The 15,428-nt window shown below is 33.3% G+C and overlaps 1 protein-coding gene across 5 annotated transcripts in view; it reads right to left on the reverse strand.

The window, feature by feature from the left end:
- Positions 1-3,111: 3,111 nt before the first annotated feature.
- The window catches only part of LOC106720368 (syntaxin-1A), a 70,932-nt gene continuing 58,615 nt past the window's right edge, over positions 3,112-15,428 (reverse strand). The window contains exons 4-9 of one of the 5 annotated variants that reach the window (XM_014515035.2): positions 13,679-13,753; positions 12,909-13,165; positions 11,951-12,088; positions 11,404-11,514; positions 5,868-5,961; positions 3,418-3,493 (exon numbers count right to left, since the gene is read on the reverse strand). In XM_014515035.2, the coding sequence (XP_014370521.1) occupies positions 5,884-5,961; positions 11,404-11,514; positions 11,951-12,088; positions 12,909-13,165; positions 13,679-13,753 (659 nt within the window). In that variant the 3' untranslated portion in view covers positions 3,418-3,493; positions 5,868-5,883. Of the gene's footprint in view, positions 3,494-5,867; positions 5,962-6,057; positions 6,176-9,269; positions 9,575-10,606; positions 10,718-11,403; positions 11,515-11,950; positions 12,089-12,908; positions 13,166-13,678; positions 13,754-15,428 lie in introns of those variants that run through there. The other 4 variants (XM_014515034.2, XM_014515033.2, XM_014515038.2 and 1 more) reach the window with 4 other exon arrangements.

Raw genomic sequence — 15,428 nt, forward strand, 5'->3', positions numbered from 1 at the left:
AATAAGTCTGAGAGTCTCAATTACTTAAATATTTATTTAATTATTTTATTAATACTTTTCTTCATGTGATAGAAGTCGGAGGTGACCATACCTCCTTTTAGTTAATTAGGACAGTGTTTTTGATATAGCAGTAAAACTATTAGGACAAAAGAAGTGGGCAAACGACGTGCCGAAATCGAAGTGCTATGTGAGAACCTGCCTTAATAAAGCTTCCAATGAATTTATTAAATGTTTCTTAAAATTATTATCTGTATGTTCGTTGTCCAATAAATTCACAAGCGAGAACGATTCAGAAAGGTTATCAATTGAGTTTCCTCCTTTACAGCCGACCTAATAACTTGGATTAGATTATAAACTCGTGAATAGATAATTTGTTACATTAGCTATATAAAGTACGAGGGTTTCTATTGAGATAGAATACGAGTGAGTACACGAACAGTCCTGCCGATACATTGCTGAGCGTCAACGATTAGTTAAGCTTCAAGGACGCCGCTCATCGGCTCACTGTTAACACTTATTAACTATCATCTGTTAATAAAACACTATAAGAATTGACACATAAGTATATAAACTATACTAATTGTGTACATATACAAAATTAGCAATCCGATAACAATATGCACACTATTGAATATGAAAATATCTATGCGATTACGACAAGAATGAGATTTCTTATTAAGTTACAAGTAAACGTTTGCGAGGCGACGAGCCGTTCGCTAGAACACAATACACACTTACAGTGATCTCTAGCGACGGCACGCGGCAACTGGCGACACACCGGGAGAGTACAGACCGATCGGAAGCTGGCTTTAGTCCGGGCCGAGGTCTACGGTAACCTTTATTAGCCGACTTCAAAAAGAAGGAGGTTATCAATTCGACTGAATTTTTTTTTTACAAACGAGATCCACCCGAGCGACGGGCGGCTTGTGCGAACTTGTGTCCATCTGACGCACTCCAACTACTAAGATTAACATTATTTGGTGTCCAGGCGCGCCAGCCTCGCGCGAGGCCGGCGACAAACTTATCCTACATAAGACGAGAGAGCGAGGGAGAGGCGGGGAGCTCGCTCGCGGATACAATTGACTGGCGAGCGGAAGACACGCGTCTCACCTCATCTAAAACGAAGCTAATGAGAAAAAGGTAATTCCCTAATTCCTATTATGTCATGAAGGCGACTAGATGAAAACCTACTCTTAAGAATAAAAATCTAATTATGCTATTAATGTTAAAATTAACATTGCTTCGAGTCCCTTACATAGAGGTTGGTGCGAGCGCGAGCGGGACGACACGCGCCCGCGAGCATTGCACTTAGTGCCGTTGTCTCCTCGCGGACTAGACGCGGACATGATGCGGGCGCTTTGGAGCTGCTACGCGATACAAGCGCCGTATCCACCACGTCCCGCGATATTTCCTCCGAACATTAACATTACATTAGGAAAACTTTAGGCTAAGTTATGTTGGTGCTTATTTTTCCGAGTGTACTTCTACGATTACATTACGAACGCAAAAATACTGCCCGTCATCTACATATGTATGTATTGCTGATGATTTGTAATAAGGTATTTTTAATTTATTAAAAAATTTACCCTAGCTAAAACGGCTACATTATGTTTTACTGTACAACGAAGATCTTAAAATTTAATAAACTAAAAATCAATAAGTACGTTTCCATATCTATTAATTTGTATGTAATCCGTCCGCGAACAAGCGTCGAAACTTTCGCAATCTGTATTACTATATATTGAAAATTCTTACAATTTATTAAAAAGTTACACCCACAATAACGATTAATTAATTATTTTATTAATAATGTTAAAGTTAACTAAACAACGACTGCATCTACTATCACACATTCGAAAGTTTAAAACAATTTTACAAATTGTAATAGAATATTATTGCTAGAGCGACGTCACGCGGCGTGATATGATGGGCGGCGGCGGCGGCGGCAGCGGCGGCGGCGGCGGCGACTGGCGCGGTGCACTCCGCTCATACGCTAACCTGACACCGGCCAACCCTTATGAGTACACTTCGACTCACATTCGCATGCAACTCGATACAGGTGTCCATTTCTCGGTAATTCAATTGTCGACAATCGATTGACCGCGCTTCACTAGTTGGCGGTAATACATCGCTCACACGTCACTAGTTGGCAGTAATGCATCGAACGCGCGTCACTAGTTGACGGTAATAGATCGCCCGCACGTCACTAGTTGACGGTAATACATCGCCCGCGCGTCACTAGTTGACGGTAATACATCGCCCGCGCGTCACTAGCTGGGCGACAATCGATTTTCCGCGCGTCACTAGATGGCGTAATGTACGACTACGATCAATTTAAACACGGCAGTTTCTTAAGTTGTAACAAATTAGGGCTGCCACCATTCCGAATTATACAATTGTATATTTATCACCTTTTAAGTTATAATGCCCGACTAAGTTATCACAAGAAACTATTCGATGACAATGATAGAACTGATCTTTAAATATTAATAATTACTATTAAAAAAAATGGTTATTGAGTATTATAACAAAAAATATGTGGAAGGCTAAGGAACTTGAAAAACTAGACTAAGACATATTTATCACAAAAAAAAAAGAATTAAACACGCTACTTATTAAATTTGGAAGGTGGCAGCCCTAGTGACATGTATGCTCTTATTATTATTTGAACTCACTATATTGTATCACAGTGATGGTATCTAATAGATATCATACCATGACGATATTAGAAGCTTAATCAATATATCTAGTTCCGACGTACCGTATATCTGTCCGTATGTAACAGTACAATGGTTATACCTTCAGCAACAATAATCATATATCTGTTAACATATTGAAATGTATGATCTACGAATTTATTAAGTTATGATATTGAGAAATATAATACCTACAAGTATAAAGAAAGTCGATGCAACCCTTATTTAAATGTTTTCATCATGATTTTAATTAGTAAATGCGTATGAAAATTAAAAAAAAATATGACATCGAAAAAAATCACAGGTTACGACTTAAAAAAAACCATAGTAAATAATAAATGCAATAATCAATATTGAAAAACAAAAGAATATATAGATTTAACACACAGTAACATAAGTAAATAACATTGCCGCGAAAACGGAAGCTGAAATGAACCTGACATTGATTTGGTTTATTTCAGCGAACCATTCAGCAGTTAGGCTTACAGTACAAAACCAAATTTAAGATGAATCAAACTCTGGGTTCCATTTCACATCCCGGTTCACTTTCGCGGCTATGCTATAAAGCCTATTAACAATATTCGACAAAAAACACTCTTTACTTGTTATATAGAAATGGATGCAAATTATCGAAGTTTTAAAGGGAAAAGATTTAATACAATTATAACCTTAAATATATAATAATCGAGTTCGTATGATATACATTATGTGTGAATGATTTGCTCGGCTCTGGTGTTGTGGCCAGACAGACGGAGGGCGCAGGCACATGAATGCAACATATTCTTTGCTTGAACGTCCTGGAAATATATAAGAGATTGATAAAGTCACATGTTTAAAAAACACTTACATCATTACATGTTGGAAATCACTTAAAAAGTTTTTTTTACGTAACAAATTATTACGTTACGTGGTTTTTGGCCCCTTCACTCAAGATTAATACATTTAGAGACAATAAGTCCTTGACAAATAACAAAGGTATGCTTTTTTAGGTCCCTTCCAATTTTATATAAATTCATGGTACCCATTTAACAGATGACAAAATAAATTTCAGTAATCAGGACAAAGAAGTATAAATGTATTCAATCAAATTTATGAATATGATCATGCCATTGTCATATTGCAATTCTTCTATGTTAGCCATGCTGATTGAGTTACAGTAAACTTGTGCGGTATTCGTTTAGATAAATCGATTTTTAAACGTATTAACAAAGTATAGACGTATTTGTAAACCGAAAAGTATCGCCTACAAAAATATATCTTCATCACGATAGTTACAAAAATAATGCAGATATCTTTGGGCAACGGTCACTTCGCTAATTTGACGAATTAAAAAAAATTAAGTCTAAAATACAACCTATGAATTGTGATACTCGAAGGAAGAAATAATAGGCTTATTAAACGAGCTAAATTTCTGAAAATAACCACGGCCCATTTTAAGAACACGTAAAAATTCTCCGTTCGGAAATAAAATTCACAATTTTATACGCACGTATACGACTAAGAAACAAGCCAAATAAAATGGTTATTTATAAAAATACTAGTTTGCCAATGTTCAAATTTTTTCGTTACTAATAAAAGAAACCTCAACAAGAATTAACCTAATAAATAATACATTTTAATAGTAAAGGAGACGGATCTTGTGTATTAAAAAAATCCTAATACTTTGTACTTCACATATTGGACTATTATATGCAAAGCTTCTCTAATTAGGTCGATTATTATTATATAATCTTAAGTAAATACTGCGTGTATATAGTGCAGTATTGCTGAAGCTGCTTACTATTAATGCTATTTAATATATAATTTTAATAATTATATAATTATATATAACTTGTTCAAATAATTGGTCCAATAATGTTTTTCGTTTAATATTTGAATTTCGGGTAAATAAATATAATTATACATAAACTAGTTGTATATATCAAATATAAAAAATAATATAACGAGTAAATAATAGTAATTTAAGAGTGAAAATAGAAGAAAAACTGAAAAATAGGAGTGCGGAAGAAAGATAGGTGCTAAGTCTAGTGAGTAAAATAGGGGAGTCCAATTTTTTGATAATTATTAGGGTTAAGGATGTATAAAAAGAGATCGCCTTTGGTATTCAATTTTAAAAGTGGTTCGGTTTTAGGATAATATTATTGAATAATTGGACAGAATCCCCTTATATGTTGTAAAAGTAATGATAAATAGGACACATCAGAATTCTCCAAATAAAATTACCAACTTGCATAGTGCATAAATATCTAGATTTCTAGCTCAATTATGTTACATTACATTTGTAAAATTGGTTAACCCTGATGTCACAAAAACAATATGCCACAATTTCCCAATGCAAGTGTTTTAATTGACATTTTCAACATAATTTTTATTTTTATTTATCATCACTTGAATAATCTTCATGCAAAAGTTTAAATCTATATTATATGTAGATATTTTTAATGGTTAGCTTCATAATGACGAAATGATAATATAAAAGATGTAAGCATACATTTTTTGGTGAATTGGTTATTGTTTGTGATAAATATTTTTTTCTAATAACCTTTAAAAAATAATTCAATATTTATATTACCTAATCAGAATACTGAAACAACTCATAAAAACAAAAATACGAAGTTAAAATAAAAAGAAAGTAATATTTTGTTAATAATTTCTAACCAATCTGTGCTTTAACTTCAATATTTGTAATAATTTCAAACGAATAGAAAATAAAACCCTTTTGGTTTTATTTTCTATTCGTGGGATGAAAATATAGAAACAAATTTTATTGAATAAAAGAAGAAAGAAGGGAGAAGAAACGCTATCCAATTCCAGTCAGCTTACAAAAAAATTTAAAATTTTGAAAGAATTTTTCAGACACGAGACACGAATTTTATAAAACGATTTTCAAAACTTTAATTTGCGATTGATAAATTAACTTATTGTTATAATGTGCTTGTTTACCTAAAAAGTTGAAAAATCTAAAATACTTCAACGGTAAAATTCCTTTTGTTAATTTCATGTACATGACAATGTTTTGTATTGCGCATGCATTCATCGATTAAATTTCAATGAGCGGCCTGAGTCATGATTTCGTAAAGCGATTATTTGATACCTAATTATCGGCAACTACAATGACTCGTATTGTCTAACTATAGATGCTGTCTATTGAAGCGCAACTGACGCTCAAACCTGGCCCGGTTGGTGTTTAGAAGAAGGTGTTATAGACGTATCCGGTCGCGATCAGGCCGAGCACGAGGAGGCACAGCATGATCATAATCTTCTTCTGCATAAAGGAAATAAGACATTAGTCTATGATAGAACACCGGCGAGCTAACATACCATGTCGTATGGTGTTAGTTCGCCGTTGGTACGATGTTACCTTTGAGCATAGGGCGCGGTGGGGGCCAGGACCGAGCTCAGCCGGTGAACTGGCTGGACACGTAGCCGACCAGGATGAGCCCCAGTATCAGCAGACACACTAGGATCATGATCTTCTTCTGTGCTTGTCGGGTGGCCATGCAACAGTACGCTTTACACTTGTCCTCGGCAACTAACGCCGATATACCTCCATAGTTTTTTTTTTATAATTTAAATATTAACAAAATGATTATGTTGAATAATGACTAAAACATGTAACATAATTACATTAAACTAGCACTAGCTGATTTAACAAAATAAATATGACAAAGGAATTTGCAATGAGGCTTCGTTTTCACAGGGTGTTGGTGCGTTATTTGCCTTACCGGGTCGCAAAAAGGTGTTAAAATAAAAATTAATAAAATAAAATAAATAAATGTAATTTTTTCTAAATATTTTTAAACATATTTACATTGTGAGTAAATTTTAAAAATATACAATTGTAAACAACTTTCCTAAATCGAATAAAACTAATCATATTGATTTCTTCAATTTAACTTATTAATTGTTTTTTCAGGTCTGTAATTTTACCTAAAACTAAACAAGATTTTAAGCACCTCATTTTGACCCTTATTTAAAAGAGCACAATAAATAATCAAACGAAATAAAATCAATACAATCAATTTTAATCTATCATAATATTCGCATTAATTTATGAAAAAACTTTGTAACTTAATAAAAATAAAAAATACCTCCGCCGGGTTTACACAGTTAAGTAATAATTAATAATGAAAATGGCATTAAATAATTCACAGTCTTTTAATTAAATACATAAGTGCTTTTTTTACTTGCTTGTACAGATGTCGTAGTGATATTGTATATTACGATGTTAATATTTAACATGTTAAAAAAACCATATTATATAATATAATTGTTATATATAAATAAGAAAGAACAAATCAAGGATTTAGATATAAAATGCCTGCGTAATAATAATAAGGAAATAATAATTTAAACGTCATCTGTAAAAGCATTACACTGTATTTAATATGTAATAATCATTAAAAATCTCTAAATAAATGATCATTCAAATAATTTAACATTCAAAAATAATGATTCACGAAAATAATGATTCACAAGCTGTAATTAAATATGTACATATTGTTATATAAAATGCTTCTAATAAATGCACACAATATATGTTATCATTCGAAGTATAATTTCTTATGAATACTGAATTATTAAATCTAGATATAGCATTGAATGATTGAACAAAACATTATCGTAAACAAAACGTAAGTACTATTTAAGATATTTCTTTATATGTAACATATTAAATAAATAAATCAATAAACAATAAGTTAGCAATTATGTTGTGTCGTAGTCTAAGCAAATACTGGGCGCAACATTAGTAACAATTAATTAGGAAAAGCTTATAGTTTATAAAAAAAATAACAACTATGATTTGTGCTAAGTAACAAATATCGGATCAAATATTTGTAGTACTATACATGCACAATAACATAACACCTAAAATAAAATCCGCTTGTTTGCATCTCATTTATCCCGAGAGTCTTTCCACCCATATTCACTTGGTTTTTTTACAATAGGTAATAAAGTGTTATTAGGGCTTCTGTGACGTCATTGGATTGGAGTCATGTTATTGTGCATGAGTAGTAATTCTTTCGTCGTTCACATTTTAATAATTCCAGATCACTATTAACAATTAATATTTTGTGTACTTTAATTTCGGTGCCCTATTGTGAGCTGAGCGCATTCCTACCAATCAAACAAATATGTTAACATAACTGTGAATTTAAACTCAAGATATAGGTTCATTTAAACATGTAGTCATCACTCTTATTCCATTCAAAAATAAAAGAAACAACAATATGGTTCAGTATGAGTTAAAACAGTAATTCACAGATAATACAACATTGCGGCATATCTATACAACTGTTTTACACATACAGACACAACAGAACTCTTGCAAGAATTATGGAGACTTAATATGGAGTGAAAAATCCCCAAGAACATCTTAGCTATCCTTTAACTGTCGAAATACTTGTATGAATGTCATCCCTTTCATTATCATTGATAGAAATGCCATAAACTACAATAATCGAAACTATAGACAAACAAGGATATCTAGTAAGGTGAAAGAGGCATTGCTGTCGTGGTTAGTTCTGTCAGAAAATATGTGAAACCGACATAGGTATAGAAGATGACATATAAAATTACAAGACAGCTTCAGTACAAAGATATTCTGCCACTTTTGTAAAATTGTTAGGGGCGCTAGTGAACTGTCATAATTTAGTTTGTCTTACCGTAAAGATACCAGTTCAAATATACCTGTTGGTCTATAATCTGTATATTAAAAACACATTCAATCATCCTCAAACACATCCAAACATGCAACAACTAATAAAATAATATATACACAGACAATAAAATAACTTTTCTTAGTATATAAAACTGGTAACACCAGAATTATTTCTTACATCTAAAGCACAATCTATTTATTGCACTTTATACATAATATTGTCTTATTTGCAATTTACTGCCGTACTCAGAGATCTAAGATATCAATAGTGTTGATTTAGTGACAGAAGTCTACACTAAAGGGTGTATAAGTGACCATTGACTTAGTACGGCAGTTTATGACATACCTCAAAGCTTGGTATTAACACATTAAAATGCATGCTTACTCTATATAAACAATTCGTTTTTTTTTCCTTATATTTTTAATAAATCACCGGTATTTTGTGAATACGCAGCTAATGAAGTAATATCAATAATACAAATATGAATAAATAAGAAAGTTATTCAATTATAATTATAAGGTATTAGCTGTTATTACTTTTCTGACCGTGAAAACAGCAAAAAAAATTTCGGGTATTTCGGGACACAAGTTTTGTTCTCAACAACAATTCTGTGTCTTGGCTTGTAACATCACAGGGTAATTGTGGTGGAAACAAGCATTACAAATAGTCATATTTTTCGCCTTATAAAGGTTGTAACTGATGTAATCTCCTTAGCAAATCTATTTTATGATGTTTATTTAAAATTAATTTGTCTTTAAATGTTTAAAGTATAATTATTATTATTAAATAATCAAAAATTAATTTTAGAACGGTACAAATTTTTACACACGTCAGAATACACCAAATTAACTTTGTAATTAAAAACAAGTAGAGATGTAATATATCATTTTGCAATTATTGTTTTCACGTTAACGTTAACAGTCGTATTAGCGGCATATTCTTTTAACATAATAATCCACAGAACAGAAAAGAAAGCATAACAAATCCCAATAATTAATGTTATGCAACTCATTTACAAATTGCGTGAGACAATCAAAACTGTCGAAAAATAATGCAAAATATAATTATTAATTTGATAGCAATGTTCTGCATTGTTCCCTCGCTTCGTTTCGTCAAAACGTATTCTTCTTTCGTAGTTTAGGACAGGACGACTGCGAGTACAATTATTAATATAACCAGCGTAACAGACAGGCATATTATGATGAAGATTTTTTTCTGTAATGATAAAAGGAAAAAATAACAATAAAATGTGTACCACTATAATTATTGTAAAGTCTGTGGTTTGATCTAAAAAAAAAGATTGACTAACTGTTAGTTTACGATTTCAACGTAATCATACGAAAGTGAAAAGTAATTCTGAAATCTTTATCCGAGTAAAACCTTTGTTCAATTACTATTAAACAATTCAGAATGAATCAGATCAAAAAACTATTTCAAAATAGATTACTTAATAAAAATGTTAAAGCTGTATATGAATCACATTATCCCGCAAAACCAAAGCATTCCCCGAATACAACAAACAACAAGAGCCACATAACATATATATACAATTAGTATGCGTGTGCATTGTGACAAAGCCACAGACAACCAGTTAAATGCATTCTCAAACTAGTTTTGTAAATCTAGTAAAAGAAATCACGATTAGATTTGCGAAATAAAACAAAATATAGAAGAACATAATTATAAAATATTTAACATAACGTTTTATTTTTTTAATCATTCCTATTGTTTGTTAGATTTCTTTTTCTTATAATAATCTGTGTTACGTTTATAAGGAAAATTAATCTATATTGATATAATTATGAAAAGTAGAAACACGAGCTCTTAATTTCCATATGTTTTGCTCTGTTCTCATTTCAATTGTTATTAGTTCTAAATACATGCATATTTGGATCAAGACCATGCACTTTTTTTGCACAATTCAATCGAGGAAAATAAAAGAATATTACAGCAAGAAAAAAATTATCCAACTATTAGATAATATTTTCATATGAAGATAAAGTATTTGAAACCTTCCCTTCAAGCTTTAAAGTATATAAGTTGAACATTTGTATAGAAGAGACATTAAAGTCCAAGCTTTTTCTATACAAAGATATATTATGTGCTCTATAGAATTTCTTATTTCAGTTAGTGGTATACATTGTTATTTTTTTTTGCAAAAGGAGTGGTATATTTCGATAATGTAATTATTTATAATGAACGATCAATAACTTTGACCGTAAGGTGTACCAAGTGGGTAGTGTTTACCTTCCTCGCTTGCTGTGCCCAGTGGTGGGCTCGCTCCAGTTCCTTGTGGCCTGAATCTACGTAGTCTGTGGTCTCCGTCACGTGGTACTCAATGCGGTCTATGAGTTCGCCCTGCTCGCGCTAAGGTTCACCACTGGGAGGGAAGGGACCCACGATCCTTACACACCGCCGATTGGTTCATACGAGTTTAGAACGCTTAAGCAAATAGACCTAAGACCGGGGTATGTTAAGTTGTTTATTATACCCGAAAACCCCGTAATATCCACAAGTACAAGTAGGTTAAATTGTAATAACAGAAGTCGGCTAAGAGGTGACATTTTTGTAGATTAAATACATAATAGTTTTTATTGTTACAATAGTTTAAATTTGTTACATAGTAAATTAGGCTCGATGTACATAGATAAGACATAACAAACATAACAAAATAAGAAGAGGCAAATTACGCACACACCAAAACCAAAGTCAAATTAGTGACACATATAGATAGTATGTTAGAGTAAGAAGCCCATTACCATCCAGTGTTAGTTTGAGAGACATGAACAGTTAGTATGGTAACATATAAAGCGAAAATCGTGGATGCACACGTGGTACTAAATTAATAATGGTTAAGGTAAAAATGGTGTGAACCAATCACCGGATCGTCAACGTAAACAAAATACGGGATTGATAAGAACGTGTCGAACAAAACATGATACAGGAAATGGACGTAGGGAAGGGTACGGGAGCGGGCAGGGGAGAGACAAACAAAACAAAACGCATTAGCAACGAATGATCCGACGTTGGAATGTGAAACTCACCCGTCGGGCTTTGCTCTGATACTTTAGGGCCTTCTTTGTGTCTTGTGTCGCAGTTTGGACATAGTCCACCGCGTGCTCAACATGATACTCAATGCGGTCGATCATCTCACCCTGTATCCACAGACGCTTCGTTAACTATTGATGATCTAATGAGTGGCCCTTTATTGCCTTAAATATCAGTGACATTGTCTTCATACCATTCTCCTTAATGGCGCAGAATGACAACGCGACGATAGAACACAATGCTTCATACGCTAATGTTTAATGACCCACCTTAATTACCTTCTCTGTCGCTTCTTTATCATCCTAAGATCATTTAACAACATTGCATCTTGCAAAAAACTTCAACGGCTCACATTGCTCATTGAACGTGTCAAGAACAGAGTGATAAAACTGATATATCGTCAAAGTTGTAGTGGTCTACTGAAGACGAAGAATGGCGATTAAAAGTCAAACATCACATCTTTAATGTGGTATCAGATTACATTTTACGTTCAGCAGTGGAGGAAACATGTGGTGTGTATGTAAGATAAGTATGTTTTGTGACCTGACTCTCGACGAGCATGGCCATGTCCATGAACATGTCATGCAGCTCGCGGATGGAAGTCTCCAGTTTGATGATGTCAGCATGCCGCGCCTCGATGTCCGCCAACGTCTGCTTCGCCTGCTGCGTTTCCATTATTATCTGGAAACACGTACCATACAAATAAGTATAGATGATCTTGATTAGGTGCACCTTTTGATGTTTTTCTTTTTGTTTTTAATGAATACAATAGTAATGTCGAAAGAAAAACAATGTACAACTGTTCACAAGTACACAATAAAAAGGGAAGGCCATTCCATTCCGGGAAGTCGATTTCTCATTTTGATATTGTTTAATGAACCGTACGCTGCGGTAACGGAAACAAATAAAAAAGAGACTTCATTTTAAGATTTGGCAATGTTACAACAATAAGTCTTTGTGACTTATTGAGATATCTGTATTTTGTATTTAACTTAAATTACATTTCTATGTATCAATAAATCAAGTCTCCTATCTGGAGCTGAAAACATATGAAATATAATAAATACATAAATTGAAAAACAACTTGATGTGGTGAAACCAACATAGGATTTGATAAACTGTATTTAATCAGCTTAAATCTTACTAATAATATAAATGCAAATGTTTAGATGGATGGATGGATGGATGTTTGTTTGAAGGTATATCCGGTACGGTTCAACGGATCTTGATGAAATTTGGCACAGATGTAGAACATAGCCTGGAATAACACATAGGCTACTTATTACGTTTTTTTAATTCACAGCTAGAATATCATAGACAGCTAATTCATAAAAAATGAATAAGTCGAAGAAACCTACAAAATATTTTTTCATAGAATTGGTCGTTAGTATTCTATTAGAAAGCAATAATAAGAAGAAATAAGTCATTACAAGATTCAAACTTTATGTCGGCTCGTACTTAACTTAATTGCGAACCGCCCTTAATTCACTATAACACTTACACCTTGCGTGAATACGGCGGGGTTGTCCTGTTCGAGCATGGCCTCGAGTTCATCATCGGTGGTAGCTCGGCCGGTGATCTCGAGCTGTCGCAGTATTCGGTTCTTACAGCGGTCCCTGTAGTCGGTCTGAGTGCGGTTGTACTCCGTCATCACCTCGACGAACTTGCGTGACAACGTCGAGTGCTGCGTCTTTCTTATCCTGAGGTCCGCAGACGATTTGTTCGAGTGCTCCTCCTGCTCGATGTTCTGCTCTATATCTGTGGATTGTTTATGACAAATCAATTAATAATACGAAATAAATATTTACGCTTACAAACAGAAGCTTAAGTTTAAAATGATGAAATCAATGCAAATTATTAGCTCTTTTCAAGTTAATTTATATATTATAATGTGATCTCTAAAGATAAGGTAAACACAAATCCTAATCATAAAATCATAAAAGGATGTGGCTCACATTTGGGAAAGGGAAGAAAAACTTTTCGGTTTATATCTTCAAGAAACGGTTTATCACATCAAGCAAAATAAAAGAGGGTTACAAAACGAGATCACATTGTGAAAGCGAACAATGTAAGCTCTTTACAAATTAAATTTATCTTCAAGAGCGCAGTGAAATTTAAGGAAAGAAGGATATAAAATGGCTATACAATGTCTATGTGTAAGGTATTTTATCGCTCCTTTAAACATCGTAGTAGACAGGCTTAAGAGAACTCTGTTCAGCCGACCGTTCACCGATAAGGCGGATTGCTATCGATAATGGAAAAATCACTTACGTTTTAACTTTCCTCTAACTTTGTTGGCAGTTTTCTTAATATCGGCCATGAGATCTTCTAATTCGTGCTTTGTTTCTGAAAATAAAGAAATATTGTATATAAATACAAAATACACATTAAATTATATACCTATATAAAAAAAATAGGACAAAGTCAACGATTTAACAGGTTTCAATACATTATTAAATTTAACGTTCCATTTAGGCTAAAAGTTCTTCAAGAGTACAGATAGTTATAAAGATACCAAGTGTGTGAAGTGCAAAATGGCACAAATGGTGTTCATTCATATAATTCAGTTTGTACATTATTCATAGTTATTTAAAGTTCTGATTTATTTATCTACCGAATGTCTAGACTTCCGCCCACATTGCTAATCACATACAAGTCACGGTATTTCAGTTCAGTTTCTTGATTATGACTCTCCCTCAGCGGATTGGGCCAGTGTCGAGTGTTTAAAGTTATATTCTTGTATTAAAGAGACTGGCAATACTCTGCTTATGGATAAAAAACAGCGTCACGGTATTTCCCCTCTAGAGTTTTGTTGACGGAACCCCACGAAGGTCTGTCCGCAGTCTTACATTAATTTAAATAGTATTTTAAGGCGAATATATACATAAAATCACTTCCTTCTAATTCAAATATACCATCTGTAAAGTTGTGTAGAAGATTAGGACGTACTACGCGGACCTTTTATAGGGAAGAGAAGAAGACGACGAGTATTACAAAGTTAACAAATTATAGTAATAACATCGACATATTTCGCAAAACAATACATTTAACTCTACAAATACTAACTGTAGCCCACGACTCCGACCGCGCGCAGTTAAAAAATTTAATAGGGGTATGAAAAATATATACCATTGTGACACGAGAATTTTATATATAAGATACGATTATAAAAACGAAAGATTGGTTAAAAATTCTTCACTTTTGGGAAGCTACGCTATCCCAGATAGGTAATATGGCCTTCTATTTATAATAAGATTTTTCTTTAATTCCGCGCGGACGATGTCGCGGGCAACAGTTAGTAAAAAAAAAACGTAACAAACATGGTACCGTCTCGATTCTTAATCCCACGCATTCCCCGTAGAGCCATAACAAATAACGTTTATGAACTCACAAATAAATCATCTGTTAATATTATTACAGTCGCTTTGATACAGAGAATACTAGAAGCTATTATAACATAGCAAACAAACGTGGGTGGAAACCCGAAGTTCCTAATAAATATATAGGGGGGTGGATAAATTTTCCCACGCAAATGTATTGTGAAGGCGTTCTGTTATCTTAACACATTTCTCATTTATCTGTTAACTAGCTATCGCCTGCGAATTCGTTTGAGCGGAACTAAAAAAAAACTTAAAAAGTACCCTATGTGTTCTTCCAGACTATTTTTTTTTTATATTGAAAAAGTTAGCGCTTGACCACGATCCCACCCGATGAGGTGATGACGTGGTCTAAAGATGGTACGCGCTAGCTTTGTAGAAGCCTATTCACTCTACTCTTGAAGGCCCCCACATCGTACTTTGACGGAAAAACTGACGCCGGCAACTTATTCCAATCCTTAGCAATACGCACAAGGAACGATGATTCTACATCTGTGCCAAATTTCATACAAATATCCATCCATCCAACCATCCATCTGAACATTCGGATTTATAATATTAGTAAGAAGTAAGATGTTAAAAAGGAAAAAAAAATATTTAATAAGGTATTTTATAATCAGAATAGAAATAGGCTATTAAAGAAA

The sequence above is a fragment of the Papilio machaon genome, chromosome 4 (genome assembly GCF_912999745.1).
Source record: "Papilio machaon chromosome 4, ilPapMach1.1, whole genome shotgun sequence".
In the NCBI taxonomy this organism is placed as follows: Eukaryota; Metazoa; Arthropoda; class Insecta; order Lepidoptera; family Papilionidae; genus Papilio; species Papilio machaon.